This window comes from Salmo trutta, chromosome 31 (genome assembly GCF_901001165.1).
Source record: "Salmo trutta chromosome 31, fSalTru1.1, whole genome shotgun sequence".
In the NCBI taxonomy this organism is placed as follows: domain Eukaryota; kingdom Metazoa; phylum Chordata; class Actinopteri; order Salmoniformes; family Salmonidae; genus Salmo; species Salmo trutta.
This window is the reverse complement of record NC_042987.1, coordinates 16,331,723-16,358,286: the sequence shown is the minus strand read 5'-3', so window position 1 is coordinate 16,358,286 and position 26,564 is coordinate 16,331,723. Positions and strand designations below refer to the sequence as shown.

Here is a 26,564-nt window from a genome sequence, read left to right as displayed (position 1 = left end):
TACGGATAGTCCTGAATGAATCGTGAATAATGATGAGTAAGAAAGATGCATAAATATCATACACCCCCCCCCAAAAAAAATGCTAACCTCGTCTGTTTTTGTAATGGCCTGCAGGTTATTTTATTTGGCCCACCAAGTTCTGAGCAAAAATTATTGTTTATGTTTTACATAGACTAAAAACACCAGCAAATCAGCTCCAAGGATGTTAATTTTGGAAATCCTTTCCAAAGTACTTCCACTCATAATAGAGAGCGCCTTCAAAGTATTCACACCCCTTGACTTTTTCCACATTTTGTTGTTACAGCGTGAATTTAAAGGAATTACAATAACGGGAGGTTAGCATTTTTTGGGGGGTATGATATTTGTGCGTAGGGCTGTTTCGGTGACCATATTACCGCCACACCACCAGTCTCAACAGTGAAGAGGCGACTCCGGGATGCTGGCCTTCTAGGCAGAGTTCCTCTGTCCAGAGTCTGTTCTTTTGCCCATCTTAATCTTTTCTTTTGATTGGCCAGTCTGAGATATGGCTTTTTCTTTGCAACTCTGCCTAGAAGGCTAGCATCCCAGAGTTGCCTCTTCACTGTTGATGTTGAGACTGGTGTTTTGCGGGTACAATTTAATGAAGCTGCCAATTGATGACTTGTGAGGCATCTGTTTCTCAAACTAGACACTAATGTACTTGTTCTTTTGCTCAGTTGTGCACCGGGGCCTCCCACTCTTTCTATTCTGGTTAGAGCCAGTTTGTGCTGTTCTGTGAAGGGAGTAGTACACAGAGTTGTACAAGATCTTCAGTTTCTTGGCAATGTCTCGCATGGAATAGCCTTCATTTCTCAGAACAAGGATAGACTGACGAGTTTCAGAAGAAAGTTCTTTGTTTCTGTCCATTTTGAGCCTGTAATCGAACCAACAAATGCTGATGCTCCAGATACTCAACTAGTCTTAAGAAGGCCAGTTTTATTGCTTCTTTAATCAGAACAACCGTTTTCAGCTGAAATAGTCATTAACAATGAATACACTGTATTTCTGATGAATTTGATGTTATTTTAATGGATGTAAAATTTGTTTTCAAAAAACAAGGAAATTTCAGTGTCCTCAAACTTTTGAACGGTAGTGTACATAAGGGTAATTTCTTCAATCTTGAGGCTCTCCTGTCTCCATGCTCATCAGTTATTTTCTGCTACTCCCCTCAATCCTGTTTTTTAAATGTCTCCCATCCTAACTGTTTTATATTCCCTGAGACCAACCAGAAATGTTTTCTTGGCCTGATTTTCATAAAACCGCCACACTTGTGGTCTCCTTTTTTGCATCAAATGTTGTGCTTGGGGAAAAAAAGAATAGGCTAGGTGCGGCTGGTGCGTGTCAATTAACTAATTCAGTGCAGGGGTGTAGTGCTGCCAGAGCGCACCGGAGACACTCTGCCACTTCTCACACGGTGGTGCACATTTAGGAAAGATGGGTCAAAGCTGAATCAGTCTTGGAAGATCACATAATGATTCATTCATTTTCTATATAATGGTACTGTTACAAACACCACCTATTTTCTTATGATATTTAGGATCTTTAGATGACTAGTCCAACAACAACAAAAATCTCATGAGGCCAAAACTCAACAGCGTGCGAATGTCGGCTACTAGGCTGAATGTGGTTTGATTGAAACAAAATACAGGAAGGTTATATAGTGTCTTAATAACAACTGCTGCTCTAATTTGCTCACTAAACAGTTATTCAATTGCAAGAAGATCTGAATGCATATTCCAGGGTGTCCCGCAAAATCATCCTCTTGTCCTGTATTTGGCTATTTTAAATGTGGTCAGCATGAGTGAGGGGAAAAGAAATGACCTGCGGGAAAGTGGCTTGCGTCAGCTATTCCAGTGCATTTGCTGACATGTATTTTTGCCCCTCTTCCTGCCCATTCGATAATGGGCCATTCTAAATCAAAACTAATTTGACATAATTAAGACAATATTAAATTGAGAATAGTCTGGTGGGTGAAAATACGATTACTTGATGAGAGAACAGTGTGTGCAGCTTGAGGCAAGGAACAGAGCACAAGCTTTTTTTTTGCGACTTCCTCAAATTGTATCGTCTATAGTCTCATCATGAAGGGCTATATGTTTTGATTTCTAAGACATTCAAAGGTTTGCATCATTCACAACTAAAGTTGCCAAATAACTATAAGTCTAGTGTATAGGACCTGTTTCAACTGATCACTTTTATGCTCAACATAGCCACTTCATACGCGTTCGCAGTTGCTCTGGAATGGGGAAAAATATTATTTATTTTATTCAGCTAATTTCAATTATTCTTTTTTTTTGCTATAAAATAATGGCACATTACTTTTACATCTTGTCTACAAAATGAACAAGCCTATGGGATGACGCATAGCCAGATAGCATACAGTAGGCCAACTCATGTTCTTCACATCATAATGTTTCATTAGACCTACCTAAAATAAATCATGGATTTATTGTGATGGTGAATATTAAATAGATTTTATTAGACATTTTTGTTTTTTTATGTAGATGTTCCAAAGGTGTGCATCAGTGCCTTGCATGTGTGGAGGACTGAAGATCCTAAAGGTGTTTTATGCTAAAGGTCCATTACCATGAGACCACCAGTCTTTTGCATGACAATAACCGACTAACACATTTTCATTACCACCACAGCCCTATTTGTGCGTCTAACTTTCCCACTCACCATTATTCATTCAGGACTATCCATAATCATGGTAGCATCTTTTCATAGAGTGGTCATATTAGTTTGTAGTCTAAACCATTCGGATGCTACAGACGATTTCAATAAAAACATTTATTTTTATTTTTTATTTGGTTGGCACAAGGATGGATGGGCAACTCAGTCCTTGCGATCCAGAGTGGTGTCACACCTTTTTCCCCATCCCTAGCAAACACAGCTGCTTAAACGAATTGCGTTCTAAACTGAAGATCATGATTTAGTTGATCATTGGAGTCCGGTTTGTGTGCTGGGGCAAAAGTGTGACACCAATCAGGCCCTCGAGGACTGGAGTTGCCCACCCCTAGGTTAGCATGTCTTGGGGGTATGATATTTGTGCATCTAACTTTCTCACTCATCATTATTCACGATTCATTCAGGACTGTCCATAATCATGGTAGAATCCACATTAATGTAGAAGGGTTTAGAAGCATTCTTATTTAAAATAAACTTGACTCAAATTACACTACATTACAATTTCTATTGGGCACGAAATAATCTGAAACATAACCAAAACATATGAATGATTAAAAAAAAGTGTATGTATAGCCTACTGTTTTCAAACTCACCCTTCCTTTGAATTGATGGCATTTGGGAAATGGAATAAGCGAAACAGGATTGTCTGATCCCTCAAACCTTGTCCTTTTATTGGAGCAATGTTTCCTCAAGTCTGATTTGCTCACGTGCTGTTGTAGGCTTACTCATTTGCAATCAAGCTTTTGTGGTCCTTTAGAAACAACTGTCTCTTACCTGACAATGTGCATGAAGAAAAGTATTTTGAAACAGTCAACCAAGGAAAGTTTACTACTGCTATCAAGTTGTGGTTTCAAAGGGGTATTTTCTCATCTGAGGGCCCAGATGAGGCCCCGTATGTCAGACATCAGTCTCTCTCTAGGGGATTTCCCAGCTACACCTCCATGGACCTCATGCTGCCAGCCTGCCACCATTGTCATTATGCAACCATTTCATAACTTTTTTTGATGTGGTGAGGAATTGGTCCATGGGAAGCTGTCAGACTCCACTGTTTGAACATCTCTTAGAGTATCTTCACTTAAGAATGAGTCATTCTTTCCTCGCCGTCGTTGCTAGCGGGAGGCGACCTCTTGATGCGAAAGGAACAAGGAGCTGTGGTGCATTTGAGTTTCACAGCAGGATCTGATGGGTGCAAAACACCTGTCTAGGAGGATTGATTTGTGTATGTATGTATGTGTATATATGTGTGTGTGTGTGTGTATATATATATATATATGTGTGTGTGTGTGTGTGTGTGTGTGTGTGTGTGTGTGTGTGTGTGTGTATGTATACATACACACACACACACACACACACACACACACACACACACACACACACACACACACACACACACACACACACACACACACACACACACACACATATATATGTATATATATTTAACTTTTTAACTTTTTCCACATTTTGTTATGTTACAGCCTTATTCTAAAATGGATTAAGTTTTTTAAAATCTACACACAATACCCCATAATGACATGGCAAAAACATTTTTGCGCATTTATAAAAAAACTGATCACATTACTTAAGGATTCTGACCCTTTACTCAGTACATTGTTGACACACCTTTGGCAGAGATTACTGCCTTGTCTTCTTGGGTATGACGCTACAAGCTTGGCACACCTGTATTTAGGGAGTTTCTCCCGTCCTTCTCTGCAGATCCTCTCAAGCTCTATCAGGTTGGATGGGGAGCATCGCTGCACAGCTATTTTCAGGTCTCTCCAGAGATGTTCGATCGGGTTCAGGTCCGGGCTCTGGTTGGGCACTCGGACATTCAGAGACTTGTCCCAAAGCCACTCCTGCATTGGCTTGGCTGTGTGCTTAGGGTCGTTGTCCTGTTGGAAGGTGAACCGTCGCCCCAGTCTGAGGTCCTGAGTGCTCTGGAGCAGGTTTTCATCAAGGTTCTTTTTGTACTTTCCTCCGTTCATCTTTGCTTCGTCCCTGCCGCTGAAAAACATCCCCACAACATGATGCTGCCATGCTTCACTGTGGGATGGTGCCAGGTTTCCTCCAGACGTGACGCTTGGCATTCAGGCCTAAGAGTTCAATCTTCAAACTCCAAGCGGGCTGTTGTGCCTTTTACTGAGGAGGGGCTTCCGTCTGGCCATTCTACCGTAAAGGCCTGATTTGGTGGAGTGCTGCAGAGATGGGAGAACCTTCCAGAAGGACAACCATCTCCAGAATAACTCTGTCAGAGTTACCATCGGGTTCTTGGTCACCTCCCTGATCAAGGCCCTTCTTCCCCGATTGCTTGGCTGGGCGGCCAGCTCTAGGAAGAGTCTTGGTGGGTCCAAACTTCTTCCATTTTAAGAATGATTGAGGCTACCGTGTCCTTGGGGACCTTCAATGCTGCAGAAATGTTTTTGTACCATTCCCCAGATCTGTGCCTCGACACAATCCTGTCTTGGCGCTCTGTGGACAATTCCTTCGACCTCATGGCTTGGTTTTTGCTCTGACATGCACTGTCAACTGTGGGACCTTATATAGACGGGTGTGTGCCTTTCCAAATCATGTCCAATCAATTGAATTTACCACAGATGGACTCCAATCAAAGTTGTAGAAACATCTCAAGGATGATCAATGGAAACAGGATGCACCTGAGCTCAATTTCGAGTCTCATAGCAAAGGGTCTGAATACTTACGTAAATAATGTATTTCAGTTTTTTATTTTTTAAATATTTACAAACATTTCAAAAGTTTTTTTGCTTGGTCATTATGGGGTATTATGTGTAGATTGAGGGGGGGGAAAATATTGAATCAATTTTAGATTAAGGCTGTAACGTTACAAAATGTGGCAAAAGTGAAGGGGAAAGAATTCTTTCTGAATGCACTGTGTGTGTTTGTATCGTGCAACCATATCCTTCTCTTGAATGATGCAGCACCTAATTTCTTTACACCTTTGTAGACCTTAACGTACAGATGAAATGGAAATGATGTTCATGATTTGTGTTTGTCTCTCCAGCAACCGTGGAGTTCCGATCCTCGATGGAGGGCGGAGTCTGTACTCAGGAGCCCTCTGGTATGAAGTCGTCTATGGTCCTTCCTTCAAAGAAATCTGTTGGTTTCCTCTGCAACGTTCAGGACAACGCCGCCAAGCCCCCCATGTACCACAAACAGCCCCCTGCGCTTCCCCCCAAACCTTTCAACAGGATTCCCAACTACAGCACAGGTAAGCGTACATACACCAGCAGCCCTGCCACTGATGCCCTTCTATCAGACTTATACAAACACACTATGGACAAAAATCCATATTGCGATTTGAAATAATTGATGCGAGAACAATACCTTTATGAAAGTGCAGTAGTTATTTTTAAATTACCCTTTTAAAATGCACTACTAGTTTGATTTATTGTAGCCATCAATTCTCCCATTAACGATCACCCATATAGCAAACTTACTTCACTTCAAACGTCACATTTCTGGAGTACAGGGTACTTATCGTAATGAACGATATTAGCAAAATGCCTGCGATAAGTGGTCGATGTAGATTTAATTTTCATCTCAGCTTTACAAGGACAACCCCACAAAGATTTGCTTATCCTCTTCAACGAAGAGAAAGTGGACTGGACAGAGTCACAAGCGCTTCTTGTAATTGTCTCTCCCCTGAGGGTGTTGAAGGACGACCACAGGTCTTCATCTAAGGCCCAGACCTGTCGGCAACGGGGACATTGGGACATGTTTTATATACAGTATAATCACGTTTGGCACTCCGCACATTGAATACCAAGATGAAAGATTGACTGAACTGGCAAAGGGTTTACAGTACAGAGCTCAGAGACAGAGACGCATTGAACGTTTGTTTAGGCAGTTACGTAGTTGAATAATCCTAAACATATTGTCTGTGGACACGTGCACATGCACGCACACTGTGTCTCTGTGCAGATGGAGAGATTAGTGTCATTAAGTCCCAGTGTAGCCAGGTCAGCTGTACTCAGGCCCTGACAGACAATCTGTCAGTCAGCTAGAAGTGGCAATAGCCTAATCTAATTCTCCCTGCTCAAGTCTGGGCCTTCTACTGTACATGGTCACGTCTGTCCACTATCGGACTGCTGCCTGAGTCTTACAATATGGCCAAGAGCAGGTCACGTGTCCAGGAAACTCATGCATGGCCCTAATTATACTCAACAATTAGCGGCTTTGAAGAAGTAACATGTCAAAGCAAATTTAGTGAAGTCAGTCCCTGCACTAATTCAGAAAAAAGTGACCTTGACGTTTACCTGTTTCCGTCTCTTTTCTTTCTCTACCCATCTCTCTCTTTCCAGACTCTTGCCAGCAGATGAAGCTGTCTTGTATGCCAGGCCATGGAGGGAAGCTCTCTCCTCCTCTACCTCCCAAGAAGGTTATGATCTGTGTGCCTCAAGGGGGAATGGACAGCTCTTCCCCCCTCAGCACCTTCTCCCAGCAGAAGTGCCCCCCTCCACAGGGCCACCCCCAGGGCCATCCCCCCCACCACGGCCCTCTGCTGCCCTCGCAGCTCACAGCCCTGGCCAACCTCCACCAGGGCCTCCTGGGGGGTGGGAACCACCATAACCACGGACACACCCACAACCATGGCCACAGCCACCCGCTCCAGCTGCAGTACGGATCCATGCAGGGCCACACCCCCAGCCGCATCATCGAGGAGCTCAACAAGACGCTGGCCTTCAACCTGCAGAGGCTGGAGAAGTGAGTTGTTGTATACACCGTATTAAATAAAACTGGAATTTCTGTATCTCTATGGTTGTATAGCAGGTAGAAATGAATACACAACTTTATAATGGGAGTTGAGTGTAACATCAGTTCTATTGCATAATTAAATATGAATACTTTTTTTCAATGCATGTTCATTGTAGCAGGTCCAGCTGGTTTGTAGTTCAGGTCACCCCTGCCTTGTGATATTGGGGTCAGGCTGCCACCATGTAGATGTCTGACCCAGCTCGCCCTGTCCTTCTGATACAGCTTGGCCCGCTTTGACAGCAGTCTGTGTGCACCATGGCACCCGAACCTCTTCCAAATTCAAACCTGGCACAGCATGTCCTGTTCTCTACCCTACCAGACATTGGAAAAAGGAATACAGAGAAATGTATTGGTAAATTGGACATGTCATTTCTCTATAGATTATGTAACATTTGGTTGCCGAAATCTAAAAATGGGACAAAGAAATAAAAAAACTCGACAAGAATCAATCTGTCAGCCATTCTTCATCGCCCCTATCTTTCAATTGAGATTAATTGAAAAGGGACGGGGACAGAGCCAGTATTATCATCTCGCATGTGTAGAGGGGTAGAATAGAAGCGCTAGGTACCTTTTTAATTATTCAGGTAGACTATGTATGCATGAGTACAATACAGTCTCACAACAGGGCGTCCTCTATTTATTTTATTAAAATATATATATATATATATATATACACACACACACACACACACACACACACACACACACACACACACGTTTGTTTTACTATCCTTGTGGGGACCAAACAATTGGTTCCCATTCTAAATCCTTTTTTTTCCTAAACTTAATTGTAAACCTAACCTCTGAGCCTAAAATAGCTGTTTTCCTTGTGGGGACTGGCGAAATGTTCCCACTTGTCCTAATTTACTATCCTTGTGAGGACTTCTGCTCCCTACAAGGATAGTCAAACCCCCAAAACATACACACCCTGCCTCCCTGGTCCTCTGATTACTTGCTTTGCGTGTCTCATGGTGAGCTGAACGGCTCTCAGTGGGCGCTCACAGCAGGGGCTTGTGGGTAGTCTGTGTGATATCCGTGTAGGCCGTATGATATGTTGATTAAAATGCAGCCAGTCCCTCGCACCGACCCAGTTAATTGACCACTTTGTTTAATTGGATCTGAATGGTCTGTGACATGAAGGATATGGGAAATGATCTCATGGTATGTAGACTATGTGGCTGTCATACAGACTGAACTCCCAGCTAGGAACCTATGGCTCAGATAACAAGGACTGTGTGACTGTCTTACTAGCTCAATGGTTGCAAGTCAGGATGAACAATTTTGTGCTAATGGCCATGATCCAGAAATGGCTAGCTCATAGCCTCACACTCTCACATCGAGGTGCGTCAAGGTAATTCCAGCCAGACTTCCATTTCTCAGATGACTTACACAGGAGATGGGAATGAGTCAACCACTTGTAGAGTCATGGTCATAATGACTCTAAAGCGCGTTGCATTTCTATAGCAACCATTAGATTCCCACGGGCAACATGGGAAAGTGGTAGATGGGCGAGATTACTATGAAGAAGATTATATCCACCATTATGACGAACATGAACACTATCCCCCGCCCTCTCTCTTCTCCCTGCAGCAATGCAATGCATTCTGGTCAGTGTAGTCTGCTGGACAGAAGCCAGGTGCCCTCTGTGGTCATCGACGAGGACAACAAGGAGAACATGCCCAACGAGTCCGACTATGAGGACCTACCCAGCATGTACAAAGATGAGGATGAGGATGATAACGATGAATATGATGACGAGGATGATGATGATTCGCTCTTCACAAGTAAGGGGTTCATATATACACACACACACACACACACACACACACACACACACACACACACACACACACGCCAATAAAATGTTTGTCCCCTAAGCCGCAGATGTTTAGTATTATTTTAACTAGTGGTGTCTCTGCACTATAGGTACCCTGCTCTGGTCATTTGTTTAAGTCCTGCTGTCTATGTGTAGGTACCCTGGCTCTGAAGGTGTTGAGGAAGGACTCTCTGGCCGTCAAGCTGAGTAATCGTCCATCTAAGAGTGAGCTGGAGGAGAAGAACATCCTGCCAATGCAGACTGACGAGGAGAGGCTGGAGTCCAGGCAGCAGATAGGCACCAAGCTCACACGGTGAGAGAGCGAGGGCACACAGACTGCCCATGCAGAACTCTCATATTGAGGTGGTGCAATTATCAGCCACAGACGGATAGTGACTAAAACACACTCAATTGTATTTCTGTAAATAGAGAGCCATGCCCACTTTATATGTTAACTATCTTCATCATCCTTAATGTAGCACTAGACTAAGTATGCCTCTTGTCTGCTGCAGTGAAGACTGGCAGCTCTGTGTTTTGAAAGGCGTGTCCATTTCTACTCTATAAGAGCTGTCAGGAAACTGTTTAACAATAAATATGGCACTTTGGCCCACTGGGAAAATGTTCTGACATCCCTTCTAACATAACTTGCTATGACTCATCTCAAACATTTTTTATTCTCCGTCCGTCCGTCCGTCTGTTTTTTTTTTAAAGATAAACCCGCCATCTCATTTAGAGGGGCGCTGAGAAATGAGCTGACGTAATTTCAGCAATGCATAATCTCGGTCTCTCTGTTCGCTCTCCCTCCTTTTCTTCCCACGGCCTGCCGTCCTCCCTCGCTCACTGAATCACCACTGTGATGTGTGTCAAGCCATTACCACCCCACTCCTCCACGCTCTCTCTCTGTACTGACGGAACACGGTGGTTACACACTCGCTCGCCGATCTCATGCAAACGCAGCAGTAACACACTCACTCGATTCATAGTAATACAGATGGGTTATTTTTAATCCAAGGAGAACATAACATGGCCGTGCCGGCAGACAGAGGCTGTCTAAGGCCCACTGTCATCATTAGGGCTTCACCAATGATTTTATGGTTTCAATGAATCTACCGTCACTGAACAGGATGCTGGACCGAACTGTGCGGTTTGTACCGAACAGAACCTGCGAGTGGGGAGACAATGAGATGGTAGTGAATAAAAGGCTGGACAGAATGGAAAGGGGGGGGGGGGGGGTAGAAGAGCGAGCAATATAAGGAATGTGAGGAGAAGAGAGGGAACATTATGGTTTGATGTGAAAGAGAAGAGGCTGTACTCTGCTACTAATCCCTGCTGTGATTGGCACACGGTGTGGGGTTTGCAGAAGGCCTTGTTATGTGGGAAGCAGCCGCAAGAGGAGAAGGAAAACGGAGTAAACTATATAAAAATGGACGTCACATGGAGAGTGGAATGGATCTCTTGCGATATGGATATTGCACATGTCATTATATAACGACGTGAATTCCATTGAATTGTGCAGCCCTAGAACTACCTTTTTGTGCAGGGGTCATTTTTTAAATGTTTATTTTTTTCCCCCACCTTTATTTAACCAGGTAGGCCAGTTGAGAACAAGTTCTCATTTACAACTGCTACCTGGTCAAGATGATAAAGCAAAGCAGTGCGACAACAACAGAGTTACACATAAACAAACCTACAGTCAATAACACAATAGAACAATCTATGTACAGTGTGTGCAAATGTAGGGAGGTAAGGCAATAAATAGGCCATAGAGGCGAAATAATACACATTTAGCATTAACACTGGAGTGGTAGATGTGCATATGATGATGTGCAAGTAGAGATACTGGGGTGCAAAAGAGCAAGAGGATAAATAACAATATTGGGATGAGGTAGTCGGGTGTGCTCTTTACAGATTGGCTGGGTACTGCTTAATCATGGCTCTGGTCAAAAGTAGTGCACTATATAAGGAATAGGGTGCCATTTGGGACTCACCCAGCATCAACTCCCAATTTCATGCTATTTTCCACATGCGTTGTGCTCTTCTGTAGCAGGTCTCTTTGTGGCAGGCCAGTATAAATGGATGGTTCTAAGGTCATTATGACCTTAACCATCTCTTCTCTCATCTTTTCTCCTCTTCTCCTTATTCTGACGGAGACGAGGAAAGATGTGGTAGACGGCATAATATAGGATTGTTCATGTTTGTTATTTCATAAAACCTGTTGTCAGGGGTTTAAAATACTGAAAAATCCTATTCCAGTAGATGTACTGCTAATTTAATTATATTTTATAGAAGTATAAGTAAAACTACTGGTGTGTAAAATGATTTGAGTAATAATTAGTCAGAGTTAAAGTAATTTAGTTACTAAAAAAAATAGAAATGTACCTTATAGCTAATATCGCTAAGGGACACATGATCTTTTCCATGCAATAAATTGAAAATGGAAGAAGAAATGAATGTACAGTATGAATTAAGTTCATTTATTGTTTGAGTTGCAGCAAGGCACATCTGTATATAAAAAAATGAAGGATTTGTCCATACTAATAATTGAAAATAAATTAAACATTCAAAGCAATTAAAATGTGTTGATGAATTTAAGCAATACAAAATAATGTATATAAAATATATCACCCATTCACGCTATTTTCCTCACTCATTCACTCCTACTTTCCCTCGCTCTCAAATTCACAACAGTCCAAATGGGGTAGTGCCCGGGCACACTGGACATACCTAAAGAATTTGATGTTGCATCCAGAGCTAATTTGACAATGGAACATCATGGAAATACTCATTTGTGAGCAAACCTCCCTGAAATTCAGAAGGGGCTATAGATGTTGCATTAGATTGATCAACTATATATAGGCTACATGTACAGAGAAGAGTTCTTCTCGGCTCCAAAGAATTTGACCCGGACCCGACTTCATATTTAAAGAGGGGGACCCGGACCCAAAAACAAAAACAATCAGACCTGAACTCTACCGGACCCGATGGCACTCAGACCTGACCCCTATTCTAACAAGACCCCGTCTAGATTAGACCCGAAATTGATTATCAGCTCTTCTGAGTAACAAACAGGTATGTTGGCTAGGCTTTCATTTAGCTTAAAATAAATATGCTATATACTATGCAGAGCCGTGGTTGGGTCTACTCTATTAGCTGTAGTTACATAGACCCGATGACAATCAAATATGACCAGACTTGGACCAAAGGAAAAGTTTGGGTGGACACGTGAAGAGCACTAGTACAGAGTGCATTAGGTTATGTAGTGTTCCTTGAGCAAAAACAAGGTGTTACAGTATGTTCTAACGCCTTCACTTCTCTCTGAACTTGCTGTTCAGTTTCAGCAGGAGCTGATTCTCAAACTGAATCGAGTCTATCCTGGCTCGCTTTGCAGTGAAGACCAGTCCAACATGGCTAAAAGGGCGCTCACAGGTGGTAGAGGCAGGCAGACCTGTGTTCAGTTTGAGGGACAACTTCATTTATGTATGGAAAGGAATGCAGCAAGTCCATCCTGTCTGAAATGCAGGAAAAGTACCCATCCAGCTCCCATGTACCTTTGTGACCTTTTTGGCATCAGTGATGAGAAGAAATCCTCTTCATCAGATGAATGCTGCCTCTTTTGCTCTTTCGTCCACTGTTATTGTGTGAAGATTATGCTTCAGGTAGACCACGAGATATTCCGTTCCTTGGCAATTTCTCGCATGGAATAGCCTTCATTTCTCAGAACGAGTAGACTGACGAGTTTCAGAAGAAAGGTCTTTATTTCTGGACATTTTGAGCCTGTAATCGAACCCACAAATGCTGATGCTGCAGGTACTCAACTAGTCTAAAGAAGGCCAGTTGTATTGCTTCTTTAATCAACACAACAGTTTTCAGCTGTACTAACATAATTGCAAAAGGGTTTTCTAATGATCAATTAGCCTTTTAAAATGATAAACTTGGATTAGCTAACACATCGTGCCATTGGAACACAGGAGTGATGGTTGCTGATAATGGGCCTCTGTACGCCTATGTAGATATTCCATTCAAAATCTGCCGTTTCCAGCTACAATAGTAATTTACAACATTAACAATGTCTGCACTGTATTTCTGATCAATTTGATGTTATTTTAATGGACAAAAATGTAGCTTTTCTTTTAAAAACAAGGACATTTCTAAGTGACCCCAAACTTTTGAACGGTAGTGTACGTCCGTAAGGTCCCTCAGTCAGGCAGTGAATTTCAAACACCGATTTAACCACAAAGACAAGGGAGGTTTTCCAATGTCTTGCAAAGAAGTGCAACTATTGATAAAAAATAGAAAAGCAGATATTGAATATCCTTTTGAGCATGGTGAAGTTATTAATTACACTTTGGATGGTGTATCAATACACCCAGTCACTACAAAGATGAAGGCGCCCTTCCTAACTCAGTTGCCGGAGAGGAAGGAAACCGCTCAGGGATTTCACCATGAGGCCAATGGTAACTTTTTAAAACCATTACATAAATGAATGGCTGTGATTGGAGAAAACTGAGGATGGTTCAACAACATTGTAGTTACTCCACAATCTGACGTAATTGACAGAGTGAAAAAATTAAGCCTGTACCGAATAAAAATGTTCCATGACATGCATCCTGTTTGCAACAAGACACTGAAGTAATACTGCAAAATAAATTTGTCCTGAATACAAAGTGTTATGTTTCAGGCAAATACATTACATTACTGAGCACCACTCTCCATATTTTCAAGCATAGTGGTGGCTGCGTCATGTTATAGGCGTGCTTGTAATCGTAAAGGACGGGAGGTTTTCAGGATAAAATAGAAACTGAAGGGAGCTACTGTAAGCACAGCCAAAATTCTCGACGATAACGTGGTTGTCTGCTTTCCACCAGACACTGGCAGATGAATTCAGCTTTCAGCCGGACAATAACCTAAAATAAAAAGCCAAATCTACGCAAGTGTCTTACCAAGAAGACAGTGAATGTTCCTGAGTGGTGAGTTAGTTTAGACTTAAATCTACTTAAGTCTTATTGCAAGACCTGAAAAAGGTTGTCTAGCAATGATCAACAACCAATTAGACAGAGCTTCAAGAATTTAGAAAAGAGTAATGGGCAAATGTTACACAATTCAGGTGTGGAAAGCTCTTAGAGACTTACCCAGAAAGACTCACAGCTGTAATCACTGCCAAATGTGCTTCTACAAAGTATTGACTCAGGTGTGAATACTTGCATTATGTAAATGGAGTACATTTGCAAAAACATGTTTTCACTGTCATTATGAGATAGTGTTTGGCTCAATTTAATACATTTTGATGTTCAGTCTGTAAAACAACAACAACATGTGGAATAAGTCAAGGGTTATGAATACTTTCTGAAGGCACTATCTTACCTCTACAATGTTTCCTCAGGTTTGAAGCAGAGTTATATATACATTTTTTTTTTTTTTTTTGTGAAGCTGCCATGTTTCGCCATCCTGAGTTGCATTGCATCACCTCTCCTCTGCTTGAAGGAGAACTGGTCAGTCACCATTGTTTTCACACACACCGCTTTGATAAAAACCGTTCCTCTCTTTCACTATACGTCTCGAACTAAACCAAGTTATTTTTCAAAATCGTTCATCGTTCATCGTTCACTGTCATCGTTCACTTTGTATACACAGCTCGATTTGATTGCCCTGTATTGGCATGATGCGTGAAATTTGACAATCTTTTTTGGGTGGGGTGCTCCGAGGGGCTCTCAAACTTTCCATGCCTTCATGATCTACTATAATGGATGGCCTACAAAATTCTACATCACATGACAAACTATGTGGACATCTGCTCGTCTAACAACTCATTCCAAAATCATGGGCATTAATATAGAGCTGGTCCCCCCCCCCCCTTTTGCTGCTATAAAAGCCTCCACTCCTCTGGGAAGGCTTTCCACTAGATGTTGGAACATTGCTGTGGGGACTTGCTTCTATTCAGCCACAAGAGCATTAGTGAGGTCGGGCACTGATGTTGATGATTAGGCCTGCCTCGCAGTTGGTGTTCCAATTCATCCCAAAGGTGTTCGATAAAGTTGAGGTCACGGTTCTGTGCAAGCCAGTCAAGTTCTTCCACACCAATCTTGATACATATTTCTGTATGGACCTTGCTTTGTGCATGGGGGCATTGTCGTACTGAAACAGGAAAGGGCCTTCTCCAAATTGTTGCCACAAAGTGGAAGCACAGAATCATCTAGAATGTCATTGTATGCTGTAGCATTAAGATTTCCCTTCCCTGGAACTAAGGGGCCTAGCCCGAACTATGAAAAAACAGCCCCAGATCATTATTTGTCCTCCACCAAACATTACAATTGGCACAATGCATTTTGGGTAAGTAGTATTCTCCTGGCATCTGCCAAACCCAGATTCATCCGTCAGACTGCTAGATGGTGAAGATATAACTTGTTTCTACTGCTTCAGAGTCCAATTGCAGTGAGATTTACACCACTCCATCCGATGCTTGGCATTGCACATGGTGATCTTAGGCTTGTGTGCGGCTTCTCAGCCATGGGAAACCCATTTCATGAAGCTCCCAACAAACAGTTATTGTGCTGACATTGCTCCTAGGGGCAGTTTGGAACTAGGTAGTGAGTTTTGCAACCGAGGACACAGACTATTTTATGCGCTTCAGCACTCGACAGTCCTGTTCTGTGAGCTTGTGATGCCTACCACTTTATGACTGAGCCGTTGTTGCTCCTAGATGTTTCCACTTAAGTGATGATGCCAGAGAAGCCGAGGTTTGGAGGATATATTAGCGCGGTTTGCCGACCCTCGACTTAATCTCGGGCCTAACACCAGTGCCAATATATCCTCCAAACCCCGGCTTTGAGGACATTACCAACATATTCAAATAATGGTTTACATATTTTCATTAACGTTGTTTTGATAAATGTATTCATACTATTTAATCCTTCCACACGATATAGTCCCGACACAAATCTAGGGTTGCTACCTAAGCCGGCTGGTCGTTCGTTCTATTGGTTCGGTTGCCAGAGATGCGACCCAAGTCGTCTTTTTTGTTCTGTACCTATGGACGCATTCGTTCAAAAATGTGCCAGCCAATATGGCAATAGAAATGTTCCTTTCCCTTGTTTGCTAGCTAGCCAACTACGGCTAACTTAGTCACGTCACACAGTGCAGCCAGAATAACAACAAAGTAGCTGCATTTGCATTTGTTTAAGCAGTTTTCAAGTGAAATTTATTTGGATACATGCAAAACAATAAGCTAATGATTTGCGATTTCAACTGGCATAGTAAATGGGCTCTCTCCTCAGGACACTGGTGTTCAGAGGAACTAGCCAACAACACAGCTAACACAATCACTTCAAATTGAAGCTGGAAAGACTGCAAACTAACTGCACTTAGTTTCATTTCACCTGTTTTTCTATATAGTTATTATATATATATAGTTATATAGCAAAAACAGGTTTTTAGAATTTCACATTTTGTATGCATTTCTTTTTTAAATATCACATTTACATAAGTATTCAAACCCTTTACTCAATAGTTTGTTGAAGCACTGTTGGCAGCGATTACAGCCTCGTCTTCTTGGTTATGACGCTACAAGCTTGGCACACCTGTATTTGGGGAGTTTCTCTTATTCCTCCCTGCAGATCCCCTCAAGCTCTGTCAGGTTGGATGGGGAGCATCGCTGCTCAGCTCTTTTCAGGTCTCTCCAGAGATGTTCGATGGGGTTCGATTCTGGCTGGGCCAGGCAAGGACATTCAGAGACTTGTCCCGAAGCCACTCCTGCGTTGTCTTTGCTGTGTGCTTAGGGTCGTTGTCCTGTTGGAAGGTGAACCGTCGCCCAAGTCTTAGGTCCTGAGTGTATTGGAGCAGGTTTTCATCAAGGATCTCTTTGCTCTGTTCATCTTTCACACAATCCTGACTAGTCTCCCAGTCCCTGCCGCTGAAAAACATCCCCACAGTATGATGCTGCCACCGCCATGCTTCACCGTAGGGATGGTGCCAGGTTTCCTCCAGACGTGACGCTTGGCATTCAGGCCAAGAGTTGAATCTTTGTTTCATCAGACCAGAGAATCTGTTTTATGGTCAGAGTCCTTAAGGTGCCATTTGGTGAACTCCAAGCGGGCTGTCATGTGCCTTTTTACTGAGGAGTGGCTTCCGTCAGGCCACTCCACCATAAAGGCCTGATTAATGGTTGTCCTTCTGAAAGGTTCTCCCATCTCGACAAAAGCTCTGTCAGTGACCATCAGGTTCTTGGTCACCTCCCTTACCAAGGCCCTTCTCCCCCAATTGCTCAGTTTGGCCGGGCAGCCAGCTCTAGGATGAGTCTTGGTGGTTCCAAACTTCTTCCATTTTTAAGAATCATAGAGCTGCTCACTGTGTTCTTGGGGACCTTCAGTGCTGCAGATATTTTTTGATACCCTTCCCCAGATCTGTGCCTTGACACAATCCTGTCTCGGCGCTCTTTGGACAATTCCTTTGACCTCATGGCTTGGTTTTTGCTCCGACATGCACTGTCAACTGAGGGACCTTATATAGACAGGTTTGTGCCTTTCCAAATCATGTCCTTTCGATTGGTGTCCACCTGTGGTAAATTCAATTAAGTTGTAGAAACATCTCGATGATCAATGGAAACAGGATGCACCTGAGCTCAATTTCGAGTCTCATAGTAAAGCGTCTAAATTCTTATCTAAATAAGGTATTTCTGTTTTTTTTATTTTGGCATTGTTGGGTATTGTTTGTAGATTGAGGGGAATTATTTTTTTTAAAGCAATTTTAGAACAAGGCTGTAAAGTAACAATGTGGAAAAGGGGAAGGAGTCTGAATACTTTATAAATGCGCTGTGTGGGTGCGTTTAAGTAAAATTGACTTTGAAAAAGAATACTCAAGGTAAAAGTGCTCGGAATACCTTCTCAATTACATTAACTATTGTATTTGTAATTCGTTACTTCCTCCCCTGCCTATTGTTATTCCTTATGTTATATCATTGATTATGGCTATGCACAGGGCACTGCATTGTATAACAATGAGGATGATGACGAAGATGAATATTGATGGTTTGGGACAAGCGCAGAGGTCAGACTGTCTGAGGTTGGGTTGAGGTCAGCATGTGTGTGGATCAGCAGATTGCTGACGCTGGGAGCAGAATGCTAAGAAGCGGAGACGTCCGGCAGTCACTAGCTAGCCGTGTCCGAATACCGGAATGTACGTTCTGAAATAGTAGGCAATTTGGATATGCGAAAATACAGTTTTATGTGAAGAAAATAAATGCCAAAATGTTATACTATACTGAACAGAAATATAAACACGTAAAGTGTCGGTTTCATGAGCTGAAATAAAATATCCCTGAAATATTCCATATGCACAAAAAGCATATTTCTCTCAAATGTTGTGCACCAATTTGTTTACATCCATGTTAATTAGCAATTCTCCTTTGCCAAGATAATCCATCCACCTGACAGGTGTGGTATATCATGAAGCTGATTAAACAGCATGACCATTAGACAGGTGCACCTTGTCCTGGGGACAATAAAAGGCCACTTTAAAATGTGCAGTTTTGTCAAACAACACAATGCTACAGATGTCTCAAGTTTTGAGGGAGTGTGCAATTGGCATGCTGATTGCAGGAATGTCCCTCAGAGCTGTTGCCAGAGAATTGAATGTTAATTTCTCTACCATAAGCCACCTCCACGTCATTTTAGAGAATTTGGCAGTACGTCGATCCGGCTTCACAACCGCAGACCACGTGTAATCACGCCAGCCCAGGACCTACGCATCTTCACCGACGGGATCTTCTGAGATCAGCCACCCGAACAGCTTATGAAACTGGGTTTGCACAAACTGCACGCTCGTTGTCCTCACCAGGGTCTTGACCGGACTGCCATTTGGCTTCATAACCAACTTCAGTTGGCAAATTCTCACCTCCGATTGCCACTGGCACTCTGGAGAAGTGTGCTCTTGACGGATGACACCCGGTTTCAACTGTACCGGGCAGACGGCGTGTAGGGCGTTGTGTGGGTGAGCACTTTGCTGTGAACAGAGTGGCTCATGGTGGCGGTGGGGTTATGGTATGGGTAGGCATAAGCTACGTACAATGAACGCAATTGCAATTTATCGATTTACAATTTGAATGCACAGAGATACCGTGACAAGATCCTGAGGGCCATTGTCGTGCCATTCATCTGCCGCCATCACCTAATGTTTTAACATGATAATGCATGGCCCCATGTCAGAAGACTCTATACACAATTCCTGGAAGATGAACATGTCCAAGTTCTTCAATGGCCTGCATACACACCAGACATGTCACCCATTGAGCATGTTTGGAATGCTGTGGATTGACGTGTACGACAGTGTGTTCCAGTTCCCGCCAATGTCCAGCAACTTCGGCCAGCCATTGAAGAGGGGTGAAAACATTCCACAGGCCACAATCAACAGCCTGATCAACACAATGTAAAGGAGATGTTGCGCTGCATGAGGCAAATGGTGGTCTCACCAGATACTGACTGGTTTTCTGATCCACGCCCCTACCTTTTTTTCTGTTACATTTTTTTTATTTTTATATGTTGGTCACAGATACCTATCTGTATTCTATCATGTGAAATCCATAGATTAGGGGATAATTAATTAATTTACTACTGATTTCCTTATGAACTGTAACTCATTAAAATCCTTGAAATATGTTGCGTTTTATTTTTTTGTTCAGTGTAATTGTGACGTTTGATCTGGTAGAATTCGCTGCACACTAGAGGAATGCAATTGTCTTTTCAGACCTTTCAGTGTTTTTGACAATGGCTGATAATCAGATAAATTGAGGCACTGTACCAAAATAAACGAATGGCGAGCGTCACATTCTGAGTCATTCATACACATTGAGTGTGGATGAACCTAGTGTGTTGGTAGTTGCTCACTGCATTTTTACTAAACAGTACGTTCACAGTAGTATGTAGTACGATTAGTACACAGTAAGTAGTAGGCAAGCCAGACTTTGGACACGGGCACCGTCTTGTTTCTCCAGGACGTGTGCGGCCGAGTGAGACGAGACAAACCAATCCGTCTCGCTGTATCTCTGGGTCCTCGACATTGTAGCAGCAGATGTCAGCCTCTTAGCTCTTTCCTACAGTCAAATTACCTAATGGCCTTATGGGTGGAATGTTGTTGTTATTATAAAAAGAAAGAAACGCCAAAAATCCAGTGTTTCTATGTCAAACAGTTTTGTTATTTTGTGTGTGTGTGAAGGGTAGTATTGGGATTCAAACTCAAAATGGAATTCATTTCAACTCTATATCTGACATAGTACAGGTGTGTTCTTTTTTTACAGCCCATAAGATTGTGTGAGGTGTATACTTTTGTTTCAAAGTAGATTTAAGACTACCAAGAAACACTCTGTAACCTTGATTCAGCCCACTGCAGTAAAAGGAGCACTAGCTAGCCATCATCGATTCAGTCCGAATAGCTACTTCTGCTGTGTTCAGAACTTATTCAAAGTGTATTCCAAAAAAAAAAGCGAATTTAAAGGGTCGCCGGTATCAAATCCTAGATACCATTGCTTACCGTTGTGCTCTTGAGCAAGGCACTTAACCCCTCATTACAGTGCCCGGTGTGGCATCCCCTCGCACCTCCAACATCTGTATGCGTGTCTTTCGGAAGGGTTGGGTTAAATGCGGAACTCAAATGTCGGTTGGACCTTGTGCAATTAACCAATCAAGTGATCCCTATCTAAAAGCATTTTCAAAGACCTTGTTATTGACTGACTGTACGTATTTTCTTTTTTATCCCGTGTGTAACTCTGTTGTTTTTGTCACACTGCTTTGCTTTATCTTGGAAAGATCGCAGTTGTAAATGAGAACTTGTTCTCAACTGGCCTACCTGGTTAAATAAAGGTGAAATAATACAAAAACATGTCATACTGTATTCAACCAGTCATGTCAAGCACTTGATGTTAAAGATTGGAGATTTGATACGAGAGATCTCTCTTGTAGACCTTGCAGGCATAATAAAAGACGAGGGTAAAGTCAAATTAGGAATGGCATTTTTTTTCAATATATTTACTCTCTTTTCTTAACTCTTGCATTCTCCCTACTTATTTTTTTTCTTTCTGCCTAGATCCTTCTTCCCTTCTCTCCTCCGCTCTCACTCACTCTCCATCAAAGTGACTTCCCTAGATAAAGTAACCAGGAGGGAGAATAGAGGTCATGGTTGGCGTGTGTGTGTGAACCAGATGTCGTAAAGAGGGTGATCCATCTGGAAGTACATTAGGATCTCAATGAAGCAAAGGAGTCTTTTTATGTACATGATGATCTTGAGAATACTGGTGCTGGTCTATAACAAATATACGAAGATTAAGGAAAGAGACCTGCTCACTGCCTTGAATTCAGTCAGTTTCTATTCATGTCTGGCAGATAATGGGTGTAGATTTCTGTACTGACTGAGATGCCACCAGTCCTGGCGTGCCAACTCGGCCATAGTTGACACTGGTGCTGCCTGGCACTCAAGCTGTCACTCAAACGGTCACTTAGATTACACTGGCAGGATGGAGTCCGTTAAAGGAGAAGTGACAGCAGGGGAGTGACTAACTGGCTAGACGTGTAGGAAGAGAAACTGACAATTTTCCTCGTGATTTGGCTCGTGATTTTAGGACTTGTCCTGAAACGACACGCACAGAAATAGTGAGCTGCTAAATTGAGGGGGAATTTATTCATGTTTGCATGCGTTTCTTTAGACTGGTAATTTGACTTGATTCTTACGGTTGTCTGTAGAGATTAGGCTAGTTGCCAAAGTTTGCTTTTGTTGCTCAGGGGTTTATCATGTTAGTTGGAGGTTGCCTTGGACCGTGTTTGCTGTGCGGTTGATTTGACCGTGTATGTTTTGGTTGTGTTTTTGTGCAGGCGGTTGAGTCAGAGGCCCAGTGCTGAGGAGCTGGAACAGCGGAATATCCTGAAACGTGAGTACTGTATGTACCTCTACTCCTTATCATTCTAACATACCATCATTATATAAACAGGACAGCAGCCATTTGCTGATCACCACTTTATGAAACCACACTAATGTTCTCCCATTTACTACTATTCCCAGTGACTATTTGACTAACCCGATTTGTACCATATTATTCCACGTTTAATAAGTATTTTACGCAAGCCACCTCGAACCACAGTTACCCTGGTTATTTCAGAGGCCTACTTATCCCAGAGCCAGTGGCATACATCTTGCCTTCTCTCTCTCTCCTGCATCTGAGGAAGGCAAGGCAGTGTGGTTCCCTCCGGATTCTAGCTAGCCCAGAGAGGCTAGTTTCTCAGCTCAAACGCACACTCCATATCAGAGACGCAGGCGATGGAGACCTGTTTAATACCAGTGCCTTGTTCCCCTAGAGGTCGCGCTGTGATTGGCTATGTGTGTAAGGAGAAGAAAAACGTAGAGAAGAGGAAACCGCGGGGTGCAACTGTAAGACTCCAGGAAGGGAAGTCTCCCCCACAACGCTGCCTAGGTTAGAGAAATGGGGCACGTCTTTGAACGTTCTGTTGGGACTGGCGCTCCAAACCAAGAGAACAGTGGCATCGTTACATATTTAACACGGAACTCTGGTGCGTTTTTAGATGAGCTAGTCTAATATGTGTTCGGTCCTCTGCCTCCTTTTGCTTTTAACTCCTTCCCTCTAAAGCTGGAGAGTGCTTGTCTGGTAGTTTGGAGAGCATCCATGGAACAGGCTAAGGGGAATCTCTAGTGAGATGGGAGTATTTCTTTCTTCTGAGCAGAACTGGATGTGACTTTTGGTCTGAATAGTCCCGACGTTCCCTAGAAGCAAGCGATTTGTTATTTTAATGTAACTTTAAACGAGCCAACCAACCCCATGTTAATGAACGTGGAAGAACGAGCCATGTGGGAATGATGGATAGGGAGACAGCGTTTCCCTTCCTCCATTTCTGCCATGCAAATAGTCCCGACATTACAAAGAGGCAACGATAAACAATTTAAGGCTTTGAGAAATTCAGCGACGTTGAATATTAAGTGCGTTTGTGCTGCTGCTGGATTTTTAATCAGCTACATTATGCAAATGAGGTGTTTATTCTCCTTCCAGTAGTGTTCAAATGTTGTCTAAGCACCTCAGCCCACTCGCCACCATTTGTGCCCTGAGACAGACTAACCTCTGCTCCCTTGTGTTTCCCACAGCGCGCAACGAGCAGGAGGAGTTGGAGGAGAAGAGGGAGATAAAACGACGACTAACGCGGAAGGTAAGGCAGGAGAAGGAAAGAAAGGGGTGTCCAAAAACGGTAGAATTGGCAGTTCAATCCTAAATAGGTTTAGAAAAATGCTGCATAACCCCTGTGCGCGACAGCGTGCCAACTGCCAACGCTCCCTGTTGTTCTCTAAGGTGTTGGGATGTGACAGAACATTCACACAGCAAAACAAAAAAGCACAAAAATGACTCACTCAGGGTGAGAGGAGAGAAAGGTGTCACAGCACTCTATATCCAAGGTCACCCCAGGAGACGATCGTGTCTTCAGTGCCCTTGGCCTATCAGTGACCCAAGCCAGATTCTCTCTGCCCCCACAGTGAGGTGTTGGGCATGTTCCTATCACCTTAAATTGCATAGCAGCACTGTCACCTGCACCTGCTGTCTCTACAAACACCTTGCAGTCGTCCCAGGGATTGGCTGTAGCAGCTATACGGTTCTGTTCTTCCTGCCGTTTCGTGAGCATACCGTAATGATCGGGAACTCATACACAACTACTAGTCTTTCATTCTCGTTGTAAAAAAGAAGCCCTTTATCACGACCAGATGTAGTAATGTAGCCCCAGAGACTTGTATTTAGTCAAGCCAAATTCACTAGTCTGATCAATCGGTATAACTTGGTGGTTTTAGAAACCACGCTCTGTTGGTGTCTAGGTTACCTTCAGTTCAGTAGCGTTCAGGCCCGATTTGCCGCCTCCTGGTCAAAGGTTGACGTAGTGGTCTTTGCTCTGTGCAGGCTATACTCCCAACGCACTACTCTATCATGTGGAGTACAGTATAACTAGGTCGTTTCAGAAACATAGCCGCATCGAAGTTGGAAACATACTCAACCTAGTAGCTTTTTAAAGTCCTGATCTAGGATCAGTTGATATAGTATATGAACAGGTGGGACCTGATCCTAGAATCAGGGTTCCTACTCTGAAATGTCTGTTGCGAACGGTCCCAGATAGTGACTGCTCCTCTGCTCCTCTCTCTCGTTCCAGCTGAGCCAGAGGCCCACGGTGGAGGAGCTGAGACGGGCGAAGATCCTGATCCGCTTCAGTGACTACGTAGAGGTGTCTGACGCCCCGGAACACGACCGACGGGCAGACAAACCCTGGACCCGCCTCACAGCAGCCGACAAGGCAAGTAGCGGTGGGGCTGGATGAGTGGATGGGTGGGTTGAGAGATATTTACTCAGCGCTTTGTTAGGCATTGTCATTTAGCATCAAATGGCCTTTGAGGTTGAGTACCATTATGAGTTGTTTGTTTTGTGTGTGTGTATATAGCTTATTTAAAGTCGGTAGATGCTGCAGAGAAAACCATGTATACCTACTGTACACATGCACAGCCCTGGGGAGCACATTAACATTTTCAGCCTCACAATCTGGATCTTCCCATCTATTCCTCTATATCTATTATTTAGGTCCAAACAAAGGTTCAAAGCCTGTAGGTCCGTATTGTTGTACTTTCCCTCTGCTGTTATAGCCTCTCTCAGCAGACTGCCCTGGATCAATCCCTCTCCATCCTTCAGTACAGAACTCAAAGAAAAGCATAATGCAGAAGTTCAATGCCAGGAGATGTGTGCTCCTCTCCTCACAGCACTTCCAGTGCTGTTGTTTATTCGTTCAGATGTCTTCGTTGCCTCCCCCCCCCCACCATTCCGAGAGTCAACACCCCCGAGCAATCCACCGTACGCCGGCTGTCAGCACATGGTTCTGACTTTTAATGAGCTCTGTAGTTCTGAGAAGAGTGAGCCGTTCTCTCCCTCAGTTATCCCTGTGACTTGAGCAGCAGCGCTGGGATCCGAGCATACGGGGTCAACACCTGAGGACCATTTTGGGCGGGAAAAAAAACCAAGTTGGCTAACTCTGCCTTCCGTTACACAATGTTCCCCGGCATTACGTAAGATGGTAACGAGGGGAAGGACAGACGGTGCCACAGGACCCCTCGCCCTTAACTGCACACGCTCCATTGGCATTATATTACATTCCTCGCGTCTTAAGTTACCGGAGGTCAGGGCTTTTATGTCTTCCTGTTTTCAGTTCAGTAGCATCCTACGCTGCTCAGGGGATGAGATGACGAGATGTTCCCCTGTGTCATCCTGCTAATTAGACTTGTCTGTGACATCACCGGCCTGTGTCGGAACATGTTAGGGGGATTATCCAAAAGCCCCGACTGAGTCACCTATGTCGTTCCTGGAAGATTGAGTCGTCTTTTGGGACAAGATCATTTGAGGGATTTATAGCATCTAATCAGAGACAAAGTATTGGTTGCACAATGCAAAACTTAAAGAAGGTGCCTCCGGTGTTATCTCAATAGATTAAAAGAAGGGGAAGATGACGAGAATTATTTTAGTTATTTTGTAAGATGTCATTATTCACCCTTGGAAATGTTGAAATCTCATCAGCTTGATGCAGCAACTTAAGCTAACCAGCCACACAGTAGGAGGGGTAATGATGCCACGACACAGCTGGAAATCGCAGGATGGGGAGGGGTGTAGAGGGGTCACGATGAGAGCAAACTGGTGTAATGTGAGCACACCGGTCGCAGACTTTAGGATGACAAGATAATGCAGACAATTTGCATAACAAGTTCTCCCACGATGTAAAGATTCACCGTCTAAAGTATGCCTAGCTTGCACTTTCCTGTTGCTCCCTTTCTCAAACCAGTGGGAGGGGAAGGGGTGGAGAAAGGAGAGAGAAGAGTGTTTAGTGGAGAGAATTTAGTTTATTCACTCTTGACCTTAAGAAGCGAGTAAATTATGTATAAAGTGTCTCTAAAAGGACATGAAGCAAGACTGCGTAACTTTCTTTTCGTCTTGGCACTAACCCTTTGTTTCCGCCTCTCTGTTTGTCCCTTATAGGCAGCCATACGGAAGGAACTCAACGATTTCAAGAGCAACGAGATGGAAGTGCATGAGTCAAGTCGCCATTTAACCAGGTAAAGAGATGTGCGTTAGCATGTTTTAATGCTATGCATTTGTAAGCATGAACACACCCCTGAATGTCATGGTGGAAGGCAATGGCTGTACAAACGTGTAAATACTTGATATATGTTTATAGCATATCTATAATAATGGAATTGCAATATTTGA

The 26,564-nt window shown here is 43.2% G+C and overlaps 1 protein-coding gene across 7 annotated transcripts in view; it reads left to right on the top strand.

Moving 5' to 3' along the window:
• The window catches only part of LOC115169637 (phosphatase and actin regulator 1), an 84,610-nt gene that overhangs the window by 54,849 nt on the left and 3,197 nt on the right, over positions 1 to 26,564 (top strand). For 4 of the 7 annotated variants that reach the window (XM_029725455.1, XM_029725454.1, XM_029725451.1 and 1 more), the window contains exons 4-11: positions 5,726 to 5,932; positions 7,026 to 7,428; positions 9,070 to 9,263; positions 9,452 to 9,608; positions 22,147 to 22,211; positions 23,426 to 23,487; positions 24,472 to 24,612; positions 26,334 to 26,410. In XM_029725455.1, the coding sequence (XP_029581315.1) occupies positions 5,726 to 5,932; positions 7,026 to 7,428; positions 9,070 to 9,263; positions 9,452 to 9,608; positions 22,147 to 22,211; positions 23,426 to 23,487; positions 24,472 to 24,612; positions 26,334 to 26,410 (1,306 nt within the window). The remainder of the gene's footprint in view (positions 1 to 5,725; positions 5,933 to 7,025; positions 7,429 to 9,069; positions 9,264 to 9,451; positions 9,609 to 22,146; positions 22,212 to 23,425; positions 23,488 to 24,471; positions 24,613 to 26,333; positions 26,411 to 26,564) is intronic. The other 3 variants (XM_029725452.1, XM_029725456.1, XM_029725457.1) reach the window with 1 other exon arrangement.